The following is a 27,375-nucleotide window of genomic DNA, read 5'->3' as shown; positions in this document are numbered from 1 at the left end:
CAAACAAACTGTGCTGGGCAGCACATGGTGCTGTGTCCAGGTGTGCCCCAGGTGTGTGTGTGTACCTGTAGGAACTGTCCTCCTAATTTCTAAAGTCATGGAAATTACAAGGCATCCTTTTCCACCTTGTTTCTAGAAGGCATAGTTCCTGATAAGAGGGCACGCCTTGGAGATAAGCAGTGTAACTCCAAATGTATTACTTCCAGCCTTTCAAAATCACGAGGATATGAACTACTGGAGACAGTAGAGGAATTGCTAGGAGAATTCTACAACAAAAGACTTCATTAGCCTTGAACTGTAAAAAAACCCAACACAGTCACTGGAGTCAGCCATGCTGCTGCTTTTGAGGTGACTGATAAGAAAAATGCTTTCAATCTTAGAGGTAAATCTTTCTCCTGAGTGGCCCTGCAGAAATGATGTGAAGTTGCATAATAAGGCATTGACAATTCTTATTTTTATTAGGAGCCTTGCAATGTTTGATGTTTGTTTATAGCCCAGCTTCCAGAATCAAGGGATTAGGTGAAAGTCTCTGTTTTAATGAAGAAACAAACATCTTCTTCATTTTTTCTACTCACTGTTGTGAGATGCTGGGAGGAAGCACAACATATCACTTTTCTTTCATGGTAATCATGAGGTACTCTGTGCTGACTTATTCAGTTTTATGCTAGGTAACTTTCTGAGGACTATCTTTACACTTTGGAGATGTAACACTGTATTATCTTACTAAATAAAAGATTAAGTCAATATTATGTGGACCAGATTAATATGATAAATTAAAAAATAATTTGGTAAACATATTACCATTTTCTCATGAATTACATACTCAATTACAATTAAGAACTTCAATGGTTTCAACATTTTTTACCGTTACCTAGTGTTTTTGCAAGGTTCCCTCATGTTTAGGGGCTTTGCACGGCTTTTGAAGTGTGAGAGAATCAGTCCGAACAAACCCCAGCCTTAGAAAATCAGTTCTTTGCAGACTAAAATTCCAGAAAGTGTCTTCTAAAGTTATTATAAACACTAACTGTTTTTACTAACTCTTGATGAAGCTCACATTAGCATGCCCCTGAATTTTAATGAAATGGGTGCCATCAGCATTGTGAAGAAGAATCCATTCAGAAAAATAATGTATTTTATTTGTTAGCATATTTGTGTTCTATTTGTGCTGAAATGAGCTATGATTTGCAAATAATAGTTAGGTTAAGATCCATCATTTTTCCTTACCTCGGAATAGCTAGAACTAGCTAAAGAGAATTCATTTTTCTTAATAATTGCTTCTGTGGAAAAAGAAAATCTTTGAAAAGACAGCTGAGCCAAGTTTCTTGAACACTGTAAGAAAACACTTGTATCACACTCTGAAAAGCCTTGAACTGTCCAGTGCAATAAAACTTGGGACTGCATTTCATGGTGCCCATAAAACCTGCTCGAAAGCCTCCTAAAAATGTCTCAGAACAATTCAGAAAATGTTTGATTCAAATTACAAGAACTCGGTGATTTAAGAGACAGAAGTAAGGTCACTGTCATCCCTGATTTGTTGTCAGGACGCTCACTCTTGTCCTCCTTATGTAGAACCGAATAATGAATTAAAACCTACTAAAATAAAGCACCTCCAGGCGGCTTTCCAGAGCACCTCCCGCACTGCGGGAATGCATCTCCTGCTGGCAGCCGAGCACAGCGGTGTGCCTGCTGTCACCAGAGGGTGCTCTCCCACCATTTGTCAAAGTGTCTGCCCGAGTGTAAGCAAGATCTGATTCTTTATAAGACACGTGGTTCCACTGGCAGTTTTGATTTACGCCACATTCCCCTACTTACAAGCAGTCTGAAGATGGAAGGAGTGGTAGTGAATGGCAGCAAAGTTTGCTTTTCATTTAGGGTTAAGTTGCAGTCAGGCTAAAATTCCTAAAAGACATTGCTTGGTGGGACTGTTTCATTTCAAAATGCCCACATGTATAAATTACTGATGTTAAACTGGATTTCTATCCAGATGGTACACAGCCTTTTTTTTTTTTTCCTTCAGGCTATTTTCCTTTTTGCTTAGTTCTGTCCAAGGTTACACTTCAAATTCTCACCTCGAATCTTTACAGTTCTGTCTTTTTTATCTCTACATCACTGATATTTTATCTCGCTTCTCTTACCACTCATCTGCCTTTTCAATTCCACTGATATTTTATCCCGCTTCTCTTACCAATCATCTGCCTTTTCAATTCTCTTTCAAAAAACCAACGTGGAAGAAGAAAAGCTAAAATAACTCCTCCATCTTAGATCATCCTTCTCTTGGGAGTGAGGCGTACCTGTGAGAAGTCTGTTACTGTTTCAGACTCTCTCAGTCCATTGGGAAATTAACTGCTCATTCTTACAACTATTTTAAGTGAAGGATCTGTCATAGTATTATGGCATGTAGAAGGTAAAGTCTAAATCTATATATTTTGCCTAAGAATGCCACAGTGAAAATATACACCTCTCTGCCCCTTTGTAAGCATTTGTAAATCAGTAATCCAACAACCTGCAGTTTCTTATTCTTTGAACTTCAAGTAAATCTTACTAGTGATTCTGTTTGGAGAAGTTTTACCTTTCACAAATGTATTATAGGTTCCTGGGCAGTTTGTTTTCCAACAATTCCGTATCAGATTTGCTCAGTCTCAATATAAAAATGAAGGAAAACATTTCTTCACAGAGCTGTGATCTGAAATTTAATATCCTGGCCCAAATCAAGGAGTCTGTGATGCACTTACTGTGCAAAGGTTTTCATTTTGTTTGTTCCTTCTCAGGTCAAGGCTCAGTGAATCAGATTTAATTAGTTGTTCCATGGATGATATGTGATTTAGAAAGACCCACTTCATTCTCCCGGAGATTAATTTATTTTGAGCACAACAGCTACAGATGACCCGAGACTTTCAGAAGAGAAGATGTGCAAAGGTACTGTCCCAAACAAACCTCTCTGTGGGTGACTTCTCTGTATCAAGGTGTGCTGTGCCTGTCCTTGCCTGGACTTTGTTATGCACACTCACGTAGAAACTGAGAAACTCCTCAGCAGCCTGATTTTCAAAGAGAGCACAGTAACTCTGAAAATCCAGCCTCTCAAAAATCAAAATACCCAAAATGATTGGCTACTTGCATATCGTGACTACAGTCTTTGAGGCATGCGATCAAAATCATGACACTGCAGAAAGAGAAGTCTGGTAAAAACTTTATATTCATCACATTCTTCATTATAATATTCTCGTTACTCTCCAGGAGACTTCTAGATCTGGCACAGATGAAATTGTAGAGAGGACTGGCCACCAATTCTGTCAAGTTCTATCATGCAGACCATGAGGGAGCTGTGATTTTTTTTCTTATTAGAATCTCAATATTTCCACAATCAGATTACCTTCTCCTTTACAAATTTCACAGGCCACAAAGTCTTTCCTCTTCCAAGTAAGTGAGCTAAAAATGTTTGTGTTCATATTGCCAATTTTACAAAACAATATTAAAAATGAAACAAATATAATTTACAAGAAAAAGATGTCTTCTTGTCTGCCTGTATGTTTTAAAGTTTAAAGTTTATTAAGTGCAGAAAATAGGAATTGTTCAGAGGAGGGACTGAACAGGACCTTGGTTGGACCGGACCTTCTAAATGTCACCCAGGGGTACAACAGTGAGCATGTTTAAAACGCCACTATTTCCTGTTATATGTGAGTGCTGAAAGGGCACAACACCTTGCAAATAATATCAGCTGGTCTGATGGGATGCAATGGTCTGCTGCAGCCCCTAACACAGTGGCCACTGTAACAGGTCTGTGACTTTTTCATTTCACAGTGCACAGTCTCACTTTCACTGACGATAATTGGGAATTTGCAATTGCCCACTGAATGGTTCTCTATGCCTACTACATCCCAGGAAAGAGATGAAGGGGAACTGAGTAACTGTAAGGAGATGGGATACAACCAAGACAACAAATTAAAAGAGTAAATGCATGCAGAGGAAGATACTTGGGCTGTAGCAAACAGTACTGCTGATTCCAGAAACCTGGATAAAAACTTTTATCACAGGAATCATTTCATTAGGAATCAGGGTGGAAGTGATCTCTGTGCTGGGGCTGCCAGGCAACAAAATGGGTTGAAAAAAGAGCCCACCCAAGATATGAGCCACAGGAAGCAATGCAAAATCTGATACTGAGTTTGGAAGGCTTAGAGCTTAGTTCACTAGAAGAGGCTTTAGCTTCTCCTGTGAGAAGGAATCCAACTGGGAAGATGCAGTCATGGCAGTACCGAGGTCCATGGCCTGATGGAACCACTGAGATCCTTTCCATTTACTCCGAGATCTGTCCATGACACTTTGTTTTATGGTATCCTTACAAGAATGTTGCACCCTAACAAGAAATGCTGTACAAAGGACCATTGCACAGGAAGTTACACATACTTTATCTATCATGCAAAATAGAAATAAATCTCTTTTAGGCCTTCTCAGAACAGAGAACATTGGAAAGTTTCTTCATTACTTTATCTAACTGGGTCTGCTCTACAAACAGTGGAGCCCTTGCTGTTGCTGTTAGGACTTCAACCCATGCTTTTATTTTTACTACAAGAAGAAACAACTATGTGCTAAAAGATACAGTGAGATCTACTGCTACATTTTCAGTAGTGACTGAATTTAATGTTGTCACAAATCCAGGCTGAGCAGCAAAATGAATAACATGGCTATACAAAAAATGAGGAAGCTTTTTAGCTCAGCTTTGTGGGATCAAGATTCATGAAATAGAAAAATCAAGACAGGAAAGCAGCTGCACCAAGAACTAGAGCTCACTTACCTTCACAGATCAAAATAAAGTGAGGAAAGGGAAAACTAAACCTAAATTGAAGCTGCTAGAGATTTGCAAGCACAAAATCTAAAAATCTGAAGGAAAGGAGGTTTTTCTTTTTTTGATGGTACCCCTCTTGGGACTCCTTTTAAAACTAATTGGTATTTAGAAGATTGATTATCCAAATGTCATAGGGGACAGCAGCTCTGTCTGAGTAACTGAGTGAATTTGCATCACAATTAGGTGTTGGGAAGCAATGCTTTTGCAAAGTATTTTATTGAGGTTCAAGTAATCCAAGATGACTTGTAAGGACCATAAATTTCTGTATTTTCATGACTTACTCTTTTCTTTCCTAACTACATACCAGATGAAGGAAAATTCCAGCCTATAGAGGAGAAAAATGTTTCCAGTTCTTGTGGTCTCATAAACATAAAGCAAATTAAAGGAACCTATTACATTTCTGTAAGTACATCACTTCAAGCCAGCTTTGTGATTTTGGGGGTCAGCTGCATGAGTTATAAAGTTCATAGGAGTTAATTACCCCGTCTCCCTCCTTTGCCTTACTGTGCCTTAAAAAGCCAGAGAAACAGTTCCATTTTCCAGGGCAGGTTAGGTCCCTCCCTTGTCTGATACTCAGTTACTACTTAAGCCCCTAGTTCATAATACCTTTGGCTTTTTATTTATCATTTTTGTTTATTTCTGCACTTGCTGCTGTGTCTGAAGGTCATCTGTGTCCCTTCCTAACATTTTCCTGTTTCAACCCTTGTCTTTGCTTTTTGTGGGCTTCAGCCTTCCTCTGCATGGCAGTCAAATTAGAGCCATACAGCTCTCTGTGAGAAGGCAGACAAAACACAGAAAGCCCATATTGCTGTGGTGAGCACATTAACCTCTGGGGCTGTGGAACAGTATTCTGCAGCTCTGATTAAGATGTGGCCTGTGGTTATACCAGTACATGCCCTGAGCTGGTCTGGCCTATTTTTGCTGCTACTACTACTACTACTACTACTACTACTACTACTACTATTATTATTATTATTATTATTATTATTATTTTGATTGTTCTGTCAGGGCAGCAGTCATAATGGCCTGGCTCATGTATGCTCTGCTGCCCTCCTGTTCCTTCACCTTATTGAGATGCTTCCAGCAACAGCTGAGTGCAAGGTTTTGGATTTTTTAAATATTCTCTGTGTAGCGAAGAGTCTGGAAACAGAACACCTGTGATAGACTTGAAAAGACACCCTTGTCAAGTATTTCTTAAGCCATCACCAACAAAAATGCTACCCATGAAATGCTGCCGTGGTTTGCTGTCCAGCTGTTGAGGCCATCAAATCCCTGTGCATTGGTGTGATTTTATTCACAAATCCAATGTGCACTGGCAACCAGCCTGGGCACAGCATCCAGACCCCAGCACACCCGTTCCCCTGCAGGGTCTGCCTGATCCAAAGCAGAGAATGGGGTTTTTGCGCTGCCAAAGCCGGGGTGGGAGGCCAGGCTCCAGCACATCCACCTTCCCACCAGGGGATGCTCAGACATGGCCCCAAGATGTGCCATGAGCCAGAGGCAGCACAGATTGTGGGGGTTTCTTGCTGTGGGGCTGGAGCACAAATCTGACGAGCAGCAGCCGAGGGAGTGGGGGGTGTTTGGCCTGGAGGAGGCTCCGGGGTGACCTTGTCCCTCCTCAGCCCCCTGACAGGAGGTGCAGCCGGGCGGTGGCCGGGCTCTTCTCCCAGGCTGTGCTGGGATGGTTTAGGTTGGGTATTAACAAAAATTTCATCACGTGATTAGATATTGGAATGAACTGCTTAGGGAAATGGTGGAGCCACCGTCCCTGGAAGTGTTTAAGGGAAAGCCTGGAAATGGCTCTTCATGCCAAGGTCCAGTTGACACGGTGGTGTTCGATGTTGGACCTACTGAATTCAGAGGTCTTTTCCAGCCTAATGGATTCAGTGATTCTGTGACTTGTGTGCAGGGGAGAAAAAACAGAATTAAACCCCACTTCAGCTGTTAGGTCACCAAAGGAAACACGGTTGGCAATGAGAAGTGTCAGCGCCCAGCGGGGTAAGAGCGGCCGTATGGCGCTTCGCAGTCAGAGCGCCCAGTAACTTGTCCTCCATGCTAGCGGGAGGCCTCGGACCCCTTGCAAAGGGAAAAAAAAGGAGGAAAGAGCGGCGGGCGAAGGGCAGCGCCGCGCAGGGGAAGCGCCCGGGGCCCGCGGGGCGGAGCCGCGCTCTGAGGGGCCGCGGGCACGGGGACACCCGGGGGCGCCCCCGAGGGCGCAGCCCGCGGGCGGGGCTGCGGCCGTTGCGCTCCGCGCAGCCACTCAGTCACATGAGCCGCCGCCCTCCTTCCCCGGCACCCCTCGGCCGCGAATGGCACGGCCCGGATGCGCTTGTACGCAAGGAGGGTGCGGGCGAACCATTGAGCGGGGGCGGGGGAACCCGGCAGCCGCCGGCCGGGAACACCCCTTCGCCGGGGCGCTGCGGCGGCGGGGAGCGGACGTGACAGCGGCGCGGCCGGCGGCGGAGGGCGATGGGGGTCCCGCGGGGACAGGAGCGCCAGGCCTCGCAGGAGGTACCGGAGCCGCGTGTCTCCCGGCCCCCCGTCCCCCGGGCGCTGCCGAGGCGCGGCCGCTGCTCCTCCGGCCCCGCTGCACCGGCGTCCCCGGGATCCCCGCCTGCTCCTTCCCCTGGTTCCCGGCCCTCGCCGGCAGCGCGGGGGTCGGTGCCGCGCAGCGGGCCGGGCGCGGGGGACGCGGGGCGGCCTGTGGGGCTGCCGGCAGCGCTGTGCGGGTCACCTTCGGTGCACCATCGCCGTCCCGCGTCCCCGCTGCAAGCCCGGCTCGCCGGGTTCCCGTGGGAGAGAGCGGAGAGGAGGAGGGTGCCCAGAGGGCTGGAGGTGGGAAGGGTGGGCAGGTGGGTCCGTGCGGCCCCTCGGGGCAGACCTGGAGCACTGCTAGCGGCTCTCCGGCCTAGGGCCGAGGTGTTGGGGAGCTCTGTGCTGCTAGGAAATCACGTGTATCCCCGGAGCTAGGGGGTTTCATCCTGTAGGGTGGGGACAAAAGCCCTGGGACGGGCTGGCTGTGCTGCTGAGGCTTCGGAGCGCTCGGGCTGCCCGGGCTGCCCGTCACGGTTTACTTTTGTTACTGCCGTGCTTTGAAATTGCATTGCCCAAAAAGTGGAATTCCGTGTGAGCGTCTCCTCCTGTTTTTGTAGAAGGATTACAGAAGCGTGTCCTGGTTTTGGCTGGGATAGAGGTTAAACTGAGGTGTGTGAGTTTGTGAACCCTGAAATTGAAAGAAATGTGTGAAATGGAGAATGAATTAACTGGCTTATGGCAATAGGACAATCTTAGTAGCTAGAGACAAGCAGTGGACCAGGAATTTGAAGAGCAAAAGCAGATAGAAGTATTTAACTGGGTGAAAATATGTGACATTAAGTCCATGTACAAATGTGTTACTTGTTTCTTTAATGTCTTTCAAATTAACAACCAAGTTGCTAATGGAAGTCAGGTTTCCCCTGATATGTGGTCTGTGCCAAGGCTCGAAAAATGCTCATTCTTCAAATGAATGAGTTAGTGTTTTGTTGTTTGTTTGTCAGGTTGAAACAAGAGAAGATGAGGAACAAAACATCAAGTTGGCTGAAATCTTGGAACTGTTGGTGGCTGCTGGGTATTTTCGAGCAAGAATCAAGGGGTTATCACCATTTGATAAGGTGAGGCCATTACAGTATTTTAAACCCCCCCTTTTAAGTATAGGAGGCTTATATGTTTTTGCTGGTTTGTTTAGCAATTCTGGGTGACTTTCTAAAAGACAGTTGCAACCTATGGGGCTTCTCTGTGTGACTAATTCTGCAAATGACCTAGTTTCAGACAGACAGGACCTCCTCAGTCTTGGAAGACAATTTTGTGCAGCAAGGCCTGATTTAGAGGAGACAGTGGGATGGAAATTAACTGCTGTCTACTTTTTCTGGGTGCTGTGGTCTATGCTAGAGTTGTGTGCAGGGAATTTTCCTCTCTCCCAACAGCAATTCGAATCATATCTTTGGGTACTTGGAGATAGCATGGTAATTAAAAAAAAAACAGTGATGAGAAATGAGGAAGTGTCTGTGTAAGAATGGAACAGTTAGCCTGGTGAGATTATTTTTGGGGCTGTTTTTACATATCTTTAGAATGTCATATTTGTTAACCTTTCATTGTTCTAGACAGGAAGTGTATGATGTTAACAGTGAGCAAAGTTCAGGTTGAAGAGAGATTTCTGAATTGCTTTGATGCTGACTCTGTGAGAAATTCCTGAACCAAGGTTTGAAAACACAGAACTACAGCAGCCTTGAAATGGATTCTTCTGTTTTCTGCTCTGTCTTTGATCGTAGCACAGCCTCACTTTGCAATGCAATTTTATTTTATTCAAATTCCTTGGTGTTGCTACCAGTCGCTGCTCAGGAGTCTCTGCTCACAGGCAGGGAAGTTTCAAGGAGACTGCCTTAGGATGTAACATTGTTGCATTTATGTGTAGAAATCACTTATAGTTACTTAAATACAATTGCAAAGTTACCATTTTATGGCAGTGCCCAACCCCACTGAAATGAGCCTGCTTCTGAAAATGATCACACTGCTAATGCAAAAGGGTTATCATAGAGGGGAGTGTGAGAGGGGGGAATATGTCAGAAACCTTGTTAGGAAACAAGGTTCCCAATTTGCTGCATGATGTTGGCAAGCTACTCCACAGTTTAATTCCTTTTTCTCTTCTTTGCCTTTGCATACATTTAGGTTATCTTGCACATGTTTAGGCAAGGTTGTCTTTAAATATTTATGTAAAGTTGATGAAATAGCTCAGGAGTTTAAATATGCCCATGTCAAAATAGGGCCTGAAATAGAGATTTCTGCAGAGCTGGGGATTTCCATTGCTGTGCTGATACTGTGTCTAGCACTTCATGTTCCATGTGTCAGCAAGCACGAAATAATAGCAGCAAAGATGTATATTAAAAGGTAAATATGAGACTGCAGTAATTGTGATCCTTGATAAAACTTTGATATGGTCACTTTTTAGAGGTCATGACATTTAACATACTGTTGTGTTTTATCCTTTTGGTTGCTTGGTTTTCTTTTTTTCAATCTGAGAGCTGTTTCAAAACAAATATGTAAAGCTAAGAGAGGAATTTAGATTGTCAATAACTGTTGGGTTGGTTTCTGTCTTCTTGCTCACATGTGTTGTGTATTGTATTGTATGAAGTTTGTGTGGCTGTGTTATCTGAGTCTGTCTTAGAGCAGAGAGGATACTGAGGATGGTGAGATTACTGAGATGTAGTTTCTAAAAGAAATAAAGCCTGGAAGATGTATTTGGCTTTACCTCTTCAGTTTAAAGTGGCCCTGACCATGCTGTTGATCCTTTGCCAGGTGGTGGGAGGCATGACGTGGTGTATCACTACCTGCAGCTTTGATATCGACGTGGATTTATTATTTCAGGAAAACTCTACTATTGGTCAAAAAATGTAAGTTGATTAAATGGCAAGTGGGGGATTTTTCTTCTTCTTAGAAAATAAAAAGTGTCTGGGGATGGGGAAGTTACCTGCTGTATTTCTAAGAAAGAGTTTTAGTTCAAATTTCCTGCTTTTAAGGACTGCCTGTTTACAAAACATTGCACAGGTTTCTGGGTTTCTCAGACTGTAGTTCCACAAATTTTAAATCCAGAAAGAAGCTTATTTCAAAAAAGGCAGGGCCATTCGCTTTGGGCTGCCATGTTCTTATATCCCTACTAAGCACTGAAAGCATTTCTGTGGCTCCACACTAAAGTGAATTGGGAACTGATCCAAATTAAAACCTACCAAAAAAACACAAAAAGCCAAAACCCAAAAGAAAAAAAAAAGAAAATAGTTTTAACATGAATGAATTCCTGGATCCAGTTCTCTGTGCAGCTGTACAGATGCTTGTGCTGGCACAAGGGGATGATGCAGAGGCCAAAGCAAAGGGCAGAGGGAGACCACGCTGCTGGAAGCTGGAGTGCAACATTAGAAGACCTTCCCTGAGTTCCCTGTGTCTGCAGTTCTGCTGTGTAAATAACCTCTGACTCCCTTTTATGGTTCTGGGTTGGAACTCTAGGCATCAGCAAACAGAATTTAAAGCATGTCACTGTTGCCAAAATAATTACCTGCCCCATACTGAGGAGGAGGAGGAGGATTTCCTTCCTCAGGGTGACCCAATGAAAACATTTTGTTTTGATTCATTTCTTATGGATGGAATTTGCTCGTAAGCCAGCTAATTCCTGTGCCAGGGAGCTTATAGACATTGTTTATGCTGGGAAAGGGAAGACATTCTAAACTCCATTATTCCTTTATGAGTATCTGTGATAAAAGAGGCATAATTAAAATTTTCAGGAAATAAGTTTAGCCTGATAAGCTACTTATCAGTGGCTTATTAAGAGATTTATTTACTCAGTGTAGTTAAAAAGACCATCTTTCTGTGTTTTCTTGAAAGTCGTAAAACATTGGCAAGGTTTTTCAAAATAAATGTTTGTGGGTATTGCAATTGCATTTGGAGACCCTCAAATCATCATAGATAACTAACTACATAAAGCATTGCTGAGTGCAAAGAATTAAGTAGATACTAGGAGTGAAAATGGTAGTGGTAGTTTTTTGTCTTTGCTGTCCTTAAAAACAACAGGGTAGGAACTGGTTAAGTTGTTTCCAAAATGTTCTGTTATTTTTTCCAGCTGATTGGATGCAAAACTGGCAAAACAAAAACCAGGCTCCTCTCCCAAAACAGCAACAATGATTTATTTGTAAATCTAAAGTGTTCAGAACATAGGAGCATAGGCTGTTTTGATGTCCATGTAATGTTTGTGTTGGTAGAGGCTCAGGGCTTCTGTGATGATTTCAAGATAAAGAAAAGTTAAATTGTGTTTTCTCAGTATTATTCCAAAGTGATGGTGTTACACCATTGTGATGGTGTCCTGTTATTTAATTGCTGGGCTGAAATAAACATGGAAGCGTACATCAGGAGAGGATCTTGCATCTATTGGATAAATAGTTTTTTGTTTTAATTGCATTTGCTTTGATTGTGCTTCACTTCCCTTTAGGAAGTAAAGTGTTTCAGGCTCTATTTCCAGGTTTTGGTCACTGTCTCATATTTCTTGATCCCCTTTTGTTCTTCCAGGACCTTAGTTGTCCATTTGGACAGTACTAAATATCAGTGAGGTCAGTACTGGATCAGTTAATTTTTTTTCCTTATGGGAAAATAGTTTTGGTTTTCCAAGTAAAGTTTTCTTTCTCAGTGGTTACACCTGCTTTAAAAGTGTACTTGCCAACATTGACAGCAAAAACAATTCTTGCCCTAAAATTAGGTATTCAGTGGAAACAGGATGAATTTCTTGCAGATGGATCCCTTGTGGCAGGGTAATCCTTTCATTTAACCAGCTCTTACTGAGCTCTAGAATGAGATTGCTGCCAGCAAATTCAGTTATAGTCGCTTGCAAAGTACATGAAGTGTGCTGTGTATTTAGCTTTTAAGTGCAGTATGTTTTTCAATTCTAAAAGTTTCAGGAGTAACATCAATATTTATTTTGAGAGTTCTGCTAAATAAAGTTTTAAGTCCTTACATTTGTTTCTGGACTTCCTTGGAGTGTACATCTCTTACTTAAAGTCACTGTTCTTAAAGCTACTGTCTCTTCATGTTGGATGTACCTTATAACATGCAAAGGTATTTGTGGTGGTGTATTTTATATGGATATTTTATCTGTCCAGATGTTGAGATCTTGAAATTTTCTGTAGCAGTTAAATGAATTTCCAAGGGAGGAGCCTGTAAGTGGGGCTTAATCACCTCTTCACAGACTGATGATATAAATAGTGCCTGTAAAAGCTGTTTTGTAAAGGAGTTTGATTGCTTTTCATTATATATAGTGGAAGTTACTAGAGGGAATCTTTGAACTACTGTGTTTTCAAAAATAATCTGTAATTTATAAAAGAAAATTGTAGCATATATACATCTGTCTTTTTGTTGTTTTTATAATAGTGCCTTAACTGAAAAAATCGTGTCAGTATTACCAAAAATGAAGTGTCCACATCGTTTGGAACCACATCAGATCCAGGGACTGGATTTCATTCATATATTTCCTGTTGTACAGGTAATAATTTTGTGGTATATTGATACTTTGCTGAAAAAGGCCATAAGACTTGCATAAAAAATAGAACAAAGCTTTGAATTATTGTTTGGCCCTTTATTTAACTTCGGAATAAATAAGCACAGAGAAGTAGTTTGAATTAATGTTTTTAAAGAACAAAGTGACATTATGGATGATAGAATTCTTAAGTATTGTTTGATCCACATTTAGAGAGTAAACAAAACAAACTCTCTAAAGTCTTTGCAATGGAGTCAGATTGTGCCTGTTGTGGAATGCCTGCTTTAAAAACCTAAGTTTAATCTTGTTGTGGAATCTGATGGTCTGCTTTGGCAGATTAGGAAATAGAATAAATACCTTCCAGTCTGTGTTTAAGCTTATGGAATAAGTTATGCTTTAGACCTTGAATCAGAAGGATATGAATAAGGCAAAAGTCATCGGGGTAATTTCTTTAAGCATAATTCATTCTTATTTCCTATCACTTAAAAACTGTGCTTTGTCAAGTGATCCTCTTAGTGGGTATTTGTTGAGTACCACTGACTCACCATGTGCCTTGTTCTAAGTTTATTAAGATTTAAGCTAACACTTGATGTGTTCCAGTTACATGTGGTATTTTGAGAATCCTTGGCATTTTTTGATTTTCCTTTCATCTACAAAGAAAGATATCTTTGACAGATAGGGAAAATGAAGACTGTTAAGCAAGCTTCTTTTCCATTAAATATCTCCTTACCTCATGCCTGTGAAGGAATTTAGAAAGTAAGAAGAGTCTAAATTTCAGTCTGTAAGAAGTGAGGAAACCTTCCTGGTGCTCTTTCCTCTTATCTTCTAGCTGGAAACTCCTGAGGAAAACCACACTTAACTGCACTCCCCACAAAACATTCTGTGGTGTGTACTGCTGTTACACAGCTTTCAGGCTGTGATGATGCTGCTTAAAGTGGAAAGTTTGTGTTTTGCTAATGTGAGTTTTTGCTTCTGAATCCTTATTTCCTTCACAGAAAAAAAAAATAATTCAACCCAGCTGAGTTTCTTGCCCTGGTCACTGGATGGCAATGAATGGTTACATTTATCAAGCACTAGGCTTCTTTCATAGGAAATATATTCCTCCTCCTGTAGAAACAATAGCACGAGGTGTGCTTTTCTCTCACCTGCTTTATCACAAATCCTGGTTTGGGACATTACTTCTGGAAAGGAGAAATATTAGTTCTAAAGAGGGAGGAAATCTGCTTCTGGGTTTCTCCAAGAGCAATGTCTCCCAGTATTTGTAGCTGGCCAGTAGGTGGTAGAGCTGACCCATACAAGTCTTTTTTGATGGGCTTAGTTTTTGGTATGTAGAGGATCTTGGTTTAAAAAATGTGGCTTTCTATCAGGTGCCTGTGAAGTTCTGCCTGCTCCACATACTGCAGGTTCCTCATTTCATCCCAGCCAAGACCGACTTTCAAGAAAACTTGTTGGTGTCACCAGAATGCTGTGTTCTGAAAAAGACCATGCAAAATATAAAATGCTGACTACACCATGTAGGAATGATGTATTTGATAATGGCACTTTATTCAATTCACTGTTAAAAGCAAGATTCCACTTGCTATCTGTAAATCTCAAATCAGTTTTCAAATACTACAAATGCTTGCACTGATGTCTGGCATTGTGCCCCATTAGCTCTTGCACTGTGCAAGAATTTAGATGGATCCTTCCCTACAGGAAGAAATTAGGCTGAGTTGGCTCACTGCCATGGACTGTAGCAGAACTTAAATAAAAAATTTTAAAAATCTAACAAATATTCCATTGGGCAGAAATGTTGCTGTTCTTCCTAATAAATTCTGCATATGATCACAGGCAAAAGTATGTACACAGTCTTGTGTTGAGATGTTCTTGGTAATTAATATTCTTCATTTTCATCTCTTGTTGTCATCATGTTCCCCTCACTTTCCAGGGGTTCATGGTTATAGCACAGGAAACAGTTGTTGGTTCAAACTTGGATCCCACAACTGATCTCATCTCTTCTGTGACCTCCTGCACAGGCTGTCAACAGCCTGCAAGATTTATCTTCTCCAACATTGTTTAAAATGTACTTCAGTATTTTGTGGCTTTTTGTGTGGTCTTATAAATGTCAGAAGAAGCCTTTTTTCTTGCACAGGCATGTGGCTCTTCATGAGCACTTCACAGGCTTGAAGATATGTCTGTTCATGGTGGAGCTGTAGTCTTTTAAACCAGTGAGTGATCTACAGTAGGAAAATTTCATACAAGAAACATATGCACAAAAGAAAAAGAAGTGTTTATAAAGTAGCAAATACTGACACATTTTGTTAGGGTTAGGCCAAAGGGTTGCCATGTTTACAAATAAATCACATGCTCTTGTTTCCATGCTTAAAAATGTACTTTTAGTTTTTATTATGTATTAAAAAATTAGGCAGCAGTTTGGTGCTTGCTGCTATTATTCTTTTGTTTTCAGCTAATACAATTTTTTTTTCAGTGGCTGGTGAAACGTGCAATAGAAACAAGGGAAGAGATGGGAGATTATGTCCGTTCTTACTCTATATCACAGTTTCAAAAAACCCACAGACTGCCAGAGGTAAGATCAAGGCAGTTCTTCTTTCTGTTCCATGTCAGATGTTCAGTTGCAGTGCCAGCCTCACAGCTCTGAAATCTGCACACTTCACCAGAGTGGCTCTTGCCATTGTTTTATGAATATGTCCTAAAGGAATCCCCTACAAATTTATCTGGGAAAAAAAATGAAGCATTATTGTGACAGAAATTTTGTAGATTCTGGTTAACTTTTGCCCAATGATTGCCTTGGTTTTTCTGCAGTATTTGGTATTTTTGTGTCATTCTAACTGTTCAGAGACACCCAGCATGCTGTGGAGAACCTAGTGTAGCTAATTGAGAGCTAATGTGCTGTTAATACTCTATAATTTGGGGTTTCTTTCAGAGTGCTGAAAGGCAGCTGTGGTGTTTCTATATCCAAACCCCAAAATTTGTTCTTGAAAACTAGATTTGTAAAAAACTTCACTCAGTAACTGAACTGTTCTTCAGCAATGAGATGAAGTTGCCTTGGTAGAGGAGGAGAGATTGAATGAGATTGGGTATGTGCCTGTAGTGCAAAGCCATCAGTTCTGTTCTTACATATCACAAGGCAATTTTGTTTTTAACATCTAGAACTCAAGTTTTGTCCCTTAGTAACAGGATTAAAGGTAGATGTCCCTAGTATTGCGATAGACAGATTTTATTAACTTGGGGTGGTTTAGATTTTGATTTTTTTTAAATTATTATCTTTAATGCTTAGAAACTAAACAGGACAGGAAACTTCTCTTTTCCACCTGAAGCCTATCCCAGCTTAATTTCTTAATAGTGTATTAAAGATTGGAGATCCCAGTAGTGGGCTGGGACTGCTTTTGTGTCAGGTACTGCCTGAGCAGAGAGCAGCCAGGCTGCTGCTCTGGACACAGTTTTGATGACCTATCTCCCATCTGAAGGCAGAAGCAAGTACTTTTCTTGTTACAGCAAATCACAAACATTTCACCAAATCATTGGGCAACTCAGAAAGTGTTTGACAGCTTTGTTTCACAGAATCATTAGAATGTTTGAGACTTAGTGTCATTCCTAGTATTTTAATTATCTCCACTAATGTCTTTCAGGATGATGAATTCATGCAAAGAAAAGAGAAGGCACTCAAAACGGTTACTGATATCTTTGTAAGTATGTTAGATTTCCTTTTTTTGTGGCTAAGTGAGTGGTTTTAATAATGAAATGGAGGTGGTTAATTCTGGGATAATTGGGTTTTCTCAGGAGAAGATCCCAATTAAGTTACATATTGATCTTCATCCTTGAGAAAGGTCTCATGCCAGTATAGCACATTGATAGGTGTGCACTGTATGAGGAGATAAACCATATCCACTGCCTGTATGGGCTGCGTGGAATCCCACACTATCAAACAAAAGTCACAGGGTAGCTCACAGACTGTTAAACCCTCAGCAGACTTAAATGTGTGTTTGAAGCTACCAGCACTTGTGCTATTTGTCTTGAAATTAGTTAATGTGGTGATGATCTCAATTATCTGCATTTCAGAACTTGACTTTTTCACTTGTAATTAGCAATGAAAGTAAACACCCTAGTTCAGAAATGTTTCCAAGTAGCAGATGTTGATTGGGAAAGGTGGTCTCACCTGTGTTCTCCCTCTTCACATGCAAATCTTCTAACTCTTGGATAAACTGTTTGTATATGTATTTTTGGAAGCTTGTTCATGAATGCTACAGAGAGGTAAAATAGTAAAATACCTAGGCTCTCTCACTCTCATACCTAAATTCAGCTGTCTGGCTGGCAACTGGAGTTTCTGTCCTTGCTTTCTAATTTCCTCTTTGCTTGGGACCATCAGTTCACTGTTTGACTCACAGTAGTTCACTACTGCTTTGTGGGTTTTTGGAGCATCTTGGTAAATTCCAGGGCAGCATTTGACAAGAGAGGAGAAATCTGGACATTTTCAAGGCTCTTCAGTAGAAAGTGAAACCCTGCTCTCCTGAGAAAATCACTGTATTTTCAGACAGCTCTAGCCAGGCACCCTGAGCTCTTCATGCATAGATGGAGGTGCTGAGTGTAAGGAGCCACATGAGAGGTTGTGTAATGGGCCAGACAAGTCACCTTACTCTCTTGTCAGGATTTGGAGGGAGGTAGTTGTTTTTCTGTACAAATGACCTGAGTGCTGCTGAGTGTAATATATGTGGTTGAATTACAGCATGTGTTTGTAGAATAACACTGCAGTGAAAGTCTCCAGGTGATGACCAATGTAGCTCCTTTGTTAATCTATTTGAATAATTGTTCTTGCTTTGGAAATTTCAATTACACTTTCTAAAGTGTTGTTTTGACTGGGTTTTTTGATTATTAGCAGACTTATAATGAATCTTTTACTCCAACTAGAAACACTTGCCTTTCCTGTTCTGTTTTACACATTAGCTCACCCTTTATCAATTTGTACTTATTTGAAATCTCCACTTTGGGATCACATCTTTGAAAAAGATGGAAAGCCAATTCAGCAGTGTTATGGTGCAGGAATTGTTTGTTGAAAATAATAGTTTGTGTGGGATGGGAAGCCAGATTTAAAAAGAAATGTTCTCCCTTTTGTTTTTAAATTGGAAGCAGCTCTATCAGTACAAAATAGTGATTGTATATTCTTGTTTTATTTGACAGGCTGTTATTAAGCTATTAGATTACACTTGGATAGCAGCAGATTAAAGTCATTTTACTACCAAACTTCTTGAGACCTTTTTTTCCTTAAATTGTAGTAAAATTTGTTTTAATTCCATTGTAAGACATGATCATTGAATAAATAATAATTGCATTTAATTATCTAATCAGAGTTTAAAAATAGAATTAATTCACAAAAAAAGTAACATTTCTAGATGGTGACATTAGCCAAATTATTTTAACAGGTGTTGAGTATGTTACTTTTTATTCTTTCAAACATGACAGAAGAGATGGTTGAGACATTGTTTTGTGTTAAAGTAATTTTTAATTTTTTTTTTAACTTTAAAAATGTCTATAGCAAATTGCTTAGAAATTAATTCAGTGAGGTTTTATAATGTAATTCCAAAAAGAGAAAGTGAAGGATGTTTATTTGGGTGTGTTGAGTTGGAAAGCAAACAGTGTGTATATCACTTTAGATGACAATTCCTCACTTATTTTTTATAAAAAACCCTTTTACAAGCTCTGAACTCACTCACTGTCTTGCAGGAGGTTTACAAACCCCAGAGAAAATACAAACGTCAGGCAGGAGCTGAGGAACTGCTGGATGAGGAATCAAAGGTTCATGCTACACTTCTGGAATATGGCAGGTGAAAAGCTTCATTTAGCTCTCTGGGTTTTATAGTGTGTATTACAAGCAGCACAGATAAAATTTGGATTGTGGTAGGGTTTTCCTACTACTTCAGAATGGTACTATTTCAGATTTACTCCTGTTTGGTTTCAGATTTTGTTTCCTTACCCTGTAAATTCTCTGGGGACTGGACAGTCCTCATGTTTGTGAACCATATTTTGTACAATGGGATACCAGGTTTTATGCTCCTTCTAGGGTGTATTTTTTTTAACATACCTGATTTTTTTAAAAACAGCTTAAATACATCATCCTTCCAGGTAGTGTGTGTCAATCAATATTAGGTTTTTGCAAGCAATCCACTGAAAATTTGGTGAAAAAGGACCTGCTGTTGCTTCTTTTTCTCGTTCTCATGTGGTTGCTGCATCAGGAGGCTGAATCATGGTTGCACCTTTTGTCTTCTCACTTTGCTGCAAACTTTCATTTGGAGACAAAGTTACCAAGGCTTTCTCTTTTCCATTATCCCTGAAAGTCCCTCTGGTTTCCTGTGAGCTCTCCACACACATAAAAATGAAGTTACAAAGCTTCTATTTCTAGTTTTTACTTCCAGTTTTCCTTTCACAGTTTAGTGGTAAGGACATCTTGTCTGCTGTCTGAGCTCTTAATGCTTAAGGAGTGCAGATTACATCTGAATTCCATTTTGTATCATCTGGGGCTTCTTTTCCCCCAAAGCCATAGATTTTTTTTTTTTTTTTTTTTTTTTTGTCTCACCGTTTTGAGTACTTTCCTTTTAACAGTAACATGGACTGTAGTGTAATAGCTCAGGATCAACTTTCAAATGGGAAGAGAGCAGTGCCTTTTCCTCTCATGAGCTTTACCTGACAATATTTTATGGAAAGTCAAGATTTGCAAATTCTGGTGGGAGGAATATGGAATATTTGGATGATGGATCTGAAACCATTCTGTAAATATGCTCCAGTACCTGCTTATTTAGTTTACTTGAAACATTTCAAAACTAATTTGATCCTGGCTCTTGGTGCATATCTTATGTTGAAAATTGTTAAAAACTTAATGTATTTGTGGAAGTCATAAACAACAGTATTTTTCCTTCATGTTACTATTGTTCTTTTAGGAGATACGGATTTAGCAGACAAGCAGGAAAAACAGAACAGGTAAAAATATACTAATTTAAAATTGCTCAAATTGTGGGAAGAACTGCATTGTTGAAGTGTTGGTTACTGTTAAATCTTAAAAGAATACAGCAGAATAGACAGCTATAACTTCTACTATTAGCAGATTTTAAAAATGGCTAACTGCAATTAACAATCTGCATGCCATGAAAGGTGTAATTGATTACTCTTTTTAAAGGATTTCCTTCATCTCTGCTCACAGATCACATTTTGCAAACTGTTTTTTTGGGGTTTTTTGGTTTTTTTTTTGTTTTGTTTTGTTTTTTTTTGTTTAGAAGAAAGAGGCTTTGGGCATTGGGTTTGTTTTAGCTTGACTTTTACTTTTAGGTAATGACATATTTTGTCTGTTTAGTATTTTTCAACTGAGTGTTCCATAATGTGATCATTAAAGGGTCTTTCTTTTTAAAGAACCATTCAACTTGGTAAGAAATATTATAGGCATTTATTACAAAACACTTTGTTTAATGTGATTGAGAAACCTATAAATAAATAAAATTATAAATAAATCATTGTCCTTCTTGAAAATTATCATTCTTGCTGTGCTTTTGATGATTATGGCATCTTAAAATGTCCATAAAATCCAGGGTACCTGCAGTTATTTCAGTGCAGATATTAATTTGGCTCCAAGTTTTGATTACAGAGATAATGAAGGTAATGCATTAAACACGTCATGGACCCAACAATACATTGAGTAGATTAAAGTTGCTCTTCTTCATTATCTCAATATTCCACATACAAGTTTTTATAAAAACATGCCTGTTTTCCCCTCAGAGTAACCACTAGTCATGTTTATAGAGTTCATTTTGTTTCTTCAAAAATTCTGTTGCCTTTGGGATATTGTATATTAGATGTTCATCGTGATTGTTGTGGAAGCTGATCCTGCAGTAAGGCAAAAGTGGACAGTGAAATATGTTAGTGGTGTGGTAGGATGACCTAGAAATTTAGTCCAGCTGTCCTCAGTTCTCTTTACTTCAGTGGTACAAATTCTTCTAACTGAACCAGGCATGTTGGCAATTTTTATGTTGTATGTTTCTTACACAATATTAAGTTGCAAAAACGGTTTATTTAAAAAAAAAAAAAATCAGTCTTGTCCTGTGTAGTCAGTATCATATTCTGGGTTGTCTCCTGAGGCTGGCAACTCTCAGAAGGCTGTGGAATAAGGAATGTTCAGATAAGTAATCAGATAAGTCCATAGGAAGCCAGAGACACAGTTGGAATACTGTGAGAAATCGGGAAGGTTTGCATTTCAGTTGGCATGATTTGGAGGGTGAGGATGTTCCAGTAGTTGAAATGTATTCATATAATTAGAACAGCTACATTCCAGTTTTCTTCTTGATGTCTTTCTCAACACTTCAGAGTATTCGAGCTAGGTATAATAATCTCTCAATTTTTCTTTAAAAGGCTGAAGATAAAAAAGCAGTGCTACCTCCAGGGCTTGCAGCAGCAGGGAAAGCTGAGCCTTGTGATGAAGATGATCTTCAGGCTGCTGAAGAGGTGAGCCCCAGGCACAGTAGGCATGGGAGTTACTTACCTGGGGGAGAGCAGAAATTTTCACTGCACAGTCGTTCTCCAAAAGAAGGAAAATTTCCATGGCTAGTTGAAGTGAAAGTAGCTTCCCACAGGAGAATACAGAGCCTGAAATTGATCCACAAAATTAATGCTTGTTGGTGTTTAACACCCCAAACCTCTTTTTTTATTTCTTAAATCTGGTCATTTTTTAAAAAGATTGATTTTTGCTTGTCAGTGGGAGCTGAATAGTCTGAGTGAAAGTTTACTGTTACAAGAAATTTTCCTTCTATTTGGTAACTTTAGCCAGCTCTTGTTTTCACAGACTTTGGGCCTTGTTGCATGTTTTAAAATACACATTATATGATACTAATTACATGTATGTGTCCCTGGCAGAAAAATTGCTAAAAAATAGGAGTTAAATTGTTATGTATAATTCTTCATGTTTTGCTGTAGCTTCGCATTAAAACTCTGATGACTGGAATGGCTGCAATGGCAACAGAAGAGGTCAGTAGCATTTGAAACTGATACAGCTTTCAAAACTGATACAGCTTTGTTTAAATTATGGTTGTGGTAATTATTCTTAAAATCAGGCTGCTGATTCACGTCTGAAGTCATGGAATGACTGTGTTTAAATTTTCATAAGGAGAGTGCATAAAAAATGGTTGAATTAGGAAGACACTAAATTTTACAAGGCTAATTAGTTCATCATTTGCCTTGAAATGATAATGACAGTATAAATAAATGCCTATTTCAAATGGTTTCTACAAGAATTTCAGGGGAAAGACATCACTCTGCAGCTACCCAAGATGCACTATCTTGCTTTATTCATCTTGTGAAATTATTCAGAGGATTACTGGGGAGAGTGCTGGAAAACCGTGCCTTCCAAGGTTCTTTTCAAAGCACTTATAAATACAACAACATTAGTCTAAGATAGAAAATTCTGGATATGTATCTTCTTAATTTGTTGAATTTAATGATATTGTGGAACTTGTAGTCTGTCCTTTGATTTCTGGATGAAAGGACTGGAAATAATTCAGTTGTTAAACATTGTTTCTGTTTATGCTGGAGTCATGAAAGAAAAGGTAATAATTAGTCTCAGAGTTGACTCACATGCTTTCTACTGAAATCCATTGTAGAATTCAGTTTTGTTTGAAAACTGGTTTTATACATGCATGCAGTTTAAAGGTGAATTCTTGCACATGCCTGCATGCTTAGAGGTTTGTTAAGCAAATGCAAAATTCCGTATAAAGAATAAAAATTAAGTTTCTGAAATAAGAATAAAAATTTGCTAAAAACGATTAAGTGAGAAATTTCTATCAGAAAAATTATGTTTGGAGGGTGGAATGTTTCCTTGAATTTTCTTATGATTAGAGATTTTTACTCATTGTGCAGATTTCTGTTTAAAATTAGAGCTTATTGGAAATTACAGTGTAAAAGTGCAGGCAGTTCCAAAGCTCCAAGCATTTTCTTGATACAATTGCAGGGCAAACTGACAGCAAGCACAGTTGGCCAGATTGTTGGACTCCAGTCAGATGAGATCAAGCAAATTGTGTCTGAATATGCTGAAAAGGTAAGTGTGTTACCTGAGTGGGTTTCACAATGTGGTGTTTGATAGCTTTTTAATTTGGGCTTTAAGCTGCCAACTTCATTGCCATGATTCTCTTGAAACACACTTTCTAATACATGCTGTGGGCAGCAGCACAGCCAGAGTTCAGAGTTAAACATACCCAGGCTTTTGTTGTGATAGTACATGCCCCTGAATTGCATTTGTGCCTAATTTGGGTTCAAGACCTGCCTAAATGCTTTCATGGTTGAAGAGGGGCCTGAGTTCTATATATTCAAACTAGAGGCCTAAATTCTTGATATGCTTTAAAATGCTCAGCGTTAAATACAGAAGTACAGTTCTGTGGGCCTGCTCAGAGAAAAGTCTAGGCCTCCTCCACTCAGATTTCCAGATGTTTGCACTGGACTCCAGTTTTCAGTCATGCCCTGGATTTCAAGTTTTGAATCTCATCTTCTCAAACCCAAACCTTTGTTGCTTTGAGAAGTCAAAGCAATTAAATGTGTGTGTTTGCTCCAGTTACTGTGTTCAGCTGTGATTGTTTTTTGCAGTAATGTGAAAAGAAAATCTGGCTCTTCAAGCAATTAATGCATCCAATACATCACTGCCAGATATGAGTTATAGGTCGCTCTTACTTGTCCAATAGTCTTCTCATATTTCCTCCTTTTTGTTGACACATTTGAGGTATGGAGCTTTCCCATTTTGGAGATAAACCCTATAGCTCAACAGCAAATTCTTGGCCTTTCTTTATTATAAAAGATTGGAAGAGCAGAAGCCCAAGGGTCATATTTCAATGTTACATTTCTTCTGTTCTGAGAGAAGGGAGCAGGACCTTGACTATTATAGTAGAGCAATGATTAATACTCTGAAAAGTAAGAACTGATTCAAGTCAAACCAGAAATAGATCACTTTTCAAATCTATGGGATGTGATAAAAAAATAGAATTTCTGTGCACGTATGCATGCACCAGGAGAAAAATTAAGGATGTTATCAAAGAGTTTATTGAAGCATCAGCAATGTTGGATATAATTCTAATAGTCTTAGCCCCTGGTAACTGCACATAGCCTGAGAAACACAGCAGTGCTTATTTGTTTACCTGGGTCTTGTCTCACCACAAGCCCAGTAAAGATATATGACAAGCCACGTTCTAGGTCTGATGTTGCCATGGGCCAGGACCTTTCTTACAAAAGGCATTTTTGCACAAGATCAATGCTTAGAATTTTCTGCATTTGCCCCTTCATTCTGCTGCCATGTTAACCTGCTGAGTGAACTGGAGGAAGGATTGTAGTGTCATTCCTCACCTTCTGAATATACTGGCAGAAAATTATTAATGAATAGCAAATTGATCATCTTTAAACAGAGACATTAGTGATGGTTCTTTTCCATTTTCAAAAAGCAAGCTGTAAAGTTCACTTCTTGAAATAGGATCCACTTTTTTTTAATGGCAAAGCTGTACTACATGGATTTTTACTGTTTCTGCAAACATTAGTCTCAGACTGGTTTAGCTCATGTTTGTTTCTCTTGCATTTCCATTTTCCTCCTCTTGTATCTTATGCATGTGAGAGGCTAAATGTGGTGGTGGGAAGGGTAAGGTTTTGGAATGCATAACATAATGAAGGAATGTAATTTGACTAAATAATGAGAGGAATAAGTAAGACTGAGTATATATTTGTTGAGTAGTTCAGGGTCACAGGTGTTGCTTAGAGGCATTTCTTCCTTCCCTAACAACAAAAGCAAAGAAAGCCTCTGAATTGTTGGGTTAAGCCATCAGAATTGGTCTTTTCTTGCTGTGGATGTAAAAACATAACAGATCATTAAGCTGCTCTTCAATATGAATTACATAGAAAATGGAGAGGAGGAAGACAGGCTTTGCCTCTTATTTTCATTTAAAATTAAGCTGCTTACCCATCTGCCTGGAGTGGAACCAGGAGCAAGAATGAGTGAAAAGTATATCACACTCCTTGTAGCATTTTAGCTGATTATGCATTGTAGCAGTTGTCAACATTTGGTAATTATTCAAAAAGCACTTAGTATTGAAGCCTTTGACAGACTATAAATTAGCACTTGAGGTACTTGAAAATTAACTGGTTTTCTAGTGAAATATTGGAAAATGGATTAAGTGAAAAAAAGAAGTCTGAGTACACGAAGCAAATTACAAAAACAGATGGATGTAAGTATCAAAGCAAAGACTTTCAAAAGGTACAAATAATTTTTAGGCAAATAATCCCTTAGAGATCACGATATCACTGGTTTTTAATGATGCTTTTGTCTACTGCAAATATACATTTTCTATTCTAAATGTTATTTTTTATAAAGAATGTTTCTGTCAGCTTTGCTTTCACAATTCAGAGAGGAGAGGAGACTGGATCCAGATTGCTGTCTCTGTTATGCGTTTATGAGACACTCTTGGCAGTGCATGCTGGATGGAGAAGTTCTCAGAGGCTGGTGCACACACAAAAAACCCCCAGAGTGCTAAATGCATCTGCCACACTGAGTATGTCATTGTCATTCAGCATGGAGATTCATCCAAGCCTCTGTTTCAGAATACACTATTGTTCAAGGCTTCTGAAAATTCTGGAGCTACGTGTTGGGGTGTGGAACATCTCTGATTCAGCAAGTTACCATGGCTTAAGGTGTTTTTTAGTATGCGTGTATTTTTTCTATTGAACTCTACCAGGTTTAACCATAATGTTGATGCAAAAAAAAATTGTCTGTCTTCTAGAATACTGTAGTATTTTCCACCTGTCCCAGGGCAACCGGCTTTTTTAGCTCACTTTACCTGTAAATTTTGGAATATAATTCAGTTGTTCAGCTGCTTGCTTAGTTTGATGTGAGGTAAATCAGTAAGTCATTCTTTTGGATAATGGGACACAGTTCTTGATAAGGAATATCATAGGTGTGTCCCACTTGGTATTTCCAGAGCTTCTGAAGAAGCAGAAAACAATGCTGTGAGATCCAAAAGGCTGTTGTTATTGGTTTTTCAGCAATCTGAGCTTTCTGCTGAGGAGCGACCGGAACGGCTTGGAGCTGCCCAGCAACACAGAAGGAAGGTGGCATCTCTCAACAAGCAGATTTTGCAGAAAACCAAACTCCTCGAAGAGGTAAGTATTGTGTGTGTAATAAAGAAGAAAACATTGATAAAAGTGCTTGATCACAAAGTCTTTGCCATCCAGAAAATACCTGGAAGCTATCTTCTGCACCAGCAATTTGTCACGCTGAACACTGATTTCTCTGCTTGCATTGCCCCTGGATTGTGAGAATAGATTGTGTTCTTGGGGGCAGTTAGCTCAGCCTTAATTTTGGGAAGGACCATGATTTTTCCATTTTAACAGTTGAGGCCCTTTAATTCTGTGCAGCTTGTTTTCAGTACATAACCATCTCAGTGCTGTTTTTATATGGGGAAAAAATGCACTGACAGCTGTAAGCCAAATATAATCCTTTTATCACTTTACTAAAGTAAGAATTTCCTGGCTGAATTTCATTTACCACTTGCCAAAAGCAGCTTTGAAATCAGTGACAGTCAAGAACCCTGTCTTTTAAAAAATATTTATGGAGTTCTGGCTTCAATACTGCAGAAAGCTGTGGCAAGATTTCTCAAAACTAACGATTCATGTCATTTTTCATGAGATGTGGACTCCAGACTTAAATTTTTTTAGTTAGTTAGAATAAAATGTATTGGTGAAAAATCATAAAAAACAATGAAAAAGCTTTCTTTTTATAAATTTGACTGTGGAAGGGGAAGAGTGGAACATTAAGTCACAGCTCTGTGTTGTGACCAGCAAACTAAAATAGCATGAAAGGAAGTGAACCTGAGCTACATGTGCATTTTTGTTTGCTCACTTTTGCTCCACTTTTGAAAACAATGTCCTATTTTTGTTGTTATTATTTGCAATCGTATCTTAAATCATAGGGAATTTAAAGAAGGATGTTCTGCTAAAATTAGCCTCTGTAAATTAATTGACAAGTGAAATGTCTTAATATTTGTTTATAATACGTATTTTGCTCACTGCCTTATTAGACTTTTCATACTTACACAGAAGAAACCCATAAAGCAGCTTGGTCATTTGGTGTGGAAGTGTCTGTGGTTGGGTGCCATGGTGCTTCTGTGCAAGTCTTGAATTGCCCTGACTTATTTGGAGAAGTATAAAATGGGACTCATTCTTAGCTTGGTGTGAAACTAGGCCAGTGCAGCCAGGCTAGAGAAGTTTGAGCAGTTTAGCAGAGATTCTGTCCAATAAGTCACCATTCTGTTGGCCTCTATTTTGGAAAAGCTATTGTTTATTTTTGGACTTTCTACACCTAAAGGATCAGGTGGTAAATGTTTGCTGTCAGTAATTAAATATTCAGTCAGAATTCTTGCAATCAGATGCAAGAGTAGCTGACAGGAGAAGACAGTGTTTGTTATGCTTGGCCTGCTGTTTGACAGACAAC

General features: G+C 39.5%; 1 protein-coding gene across 4 annotated transcripts in view; it reads left to right on the top strand.

The window, feature by feature from the left end:
• Nucleotides 1-7,147: 7,147 nt before the first annotated feature.
• CCDC93 (coiled-coil domain containing 93) overlaps nt 7,148-27,375 on the top strand; it is a 32,979-nt gene continuing 12,751 nt past the window's right edge. For 2 of the 4 annotated variants that reach the window (XR_005257569.1, XM_038142645.1), the window contains exons 1-12: nt 7,310-7,351; nt 8,377-8,490; nt 10,172-10,266; nt 12,782-12,893; nt 15,355-15,453; nt 16,517-16,573; nt 18,606-18,706; nt 19,817-19,856; nt 21,276-21,368; nt 21,837-21,887; nt 22,867-22,953; nt 25,929-26,045. Coding sequence is in view for 3 of the 4 variants with exons in the window: in XM_038142645.1 (XP_037998573.1) it covers nt 7,310-7,351; nt 8,377-8,490; nt 10,172-10,266; nt 12,782-12,893; nt 15,355-15,453; nt 16,517-16,573; nt 18,606-18,706; nt 19,817-19,856; nt 21,276-21,368; nt 21,837-21,887; nt 22,867-22,953; nt 25,929-26,045 (1,008 nt within the window). In the remaining variant the exon portion in view is untranslated. Of the gene's footprint in view, nt 7,352-7,384; nt 8,045-8,376; nt 8,491-10,171; nt 10,267-12,781; nt 12,894-15,354; nt 15,454-16,516; nt 16,574-18,605; nt 18,707-19,816; nt 19,857-21,275; nt 21,369-21,836; nt 21,888-22,866; nt 22,954-25,928; nt 26,046-27,375 lie in introns of those variants that run through there. The other 2 variants (XM_038142648.1, XM_038142647.1) reach the window with 2 other exon arrangements.

Source organism: Motacilla alba, chromosome 7, assembly GCF_015832195.1.
Source record: "Motacilla alba alba isolate MOTALB_02 chromosome 7, Motacilla_alba_V1.0_pri, whole genome shotgun sequence".
Classification (NCBI taxonomy): Eukaryota; Metazoa; Chordata; class Aves; order Passeriformes; family Motacillidae; genus Motacilla; species Motacilla alba.
The sequence above is the reverse complement of the archived record's forward strand: the minus strand, read 5'-3'. Positions and strand labels throughout refer to the sequence as shown.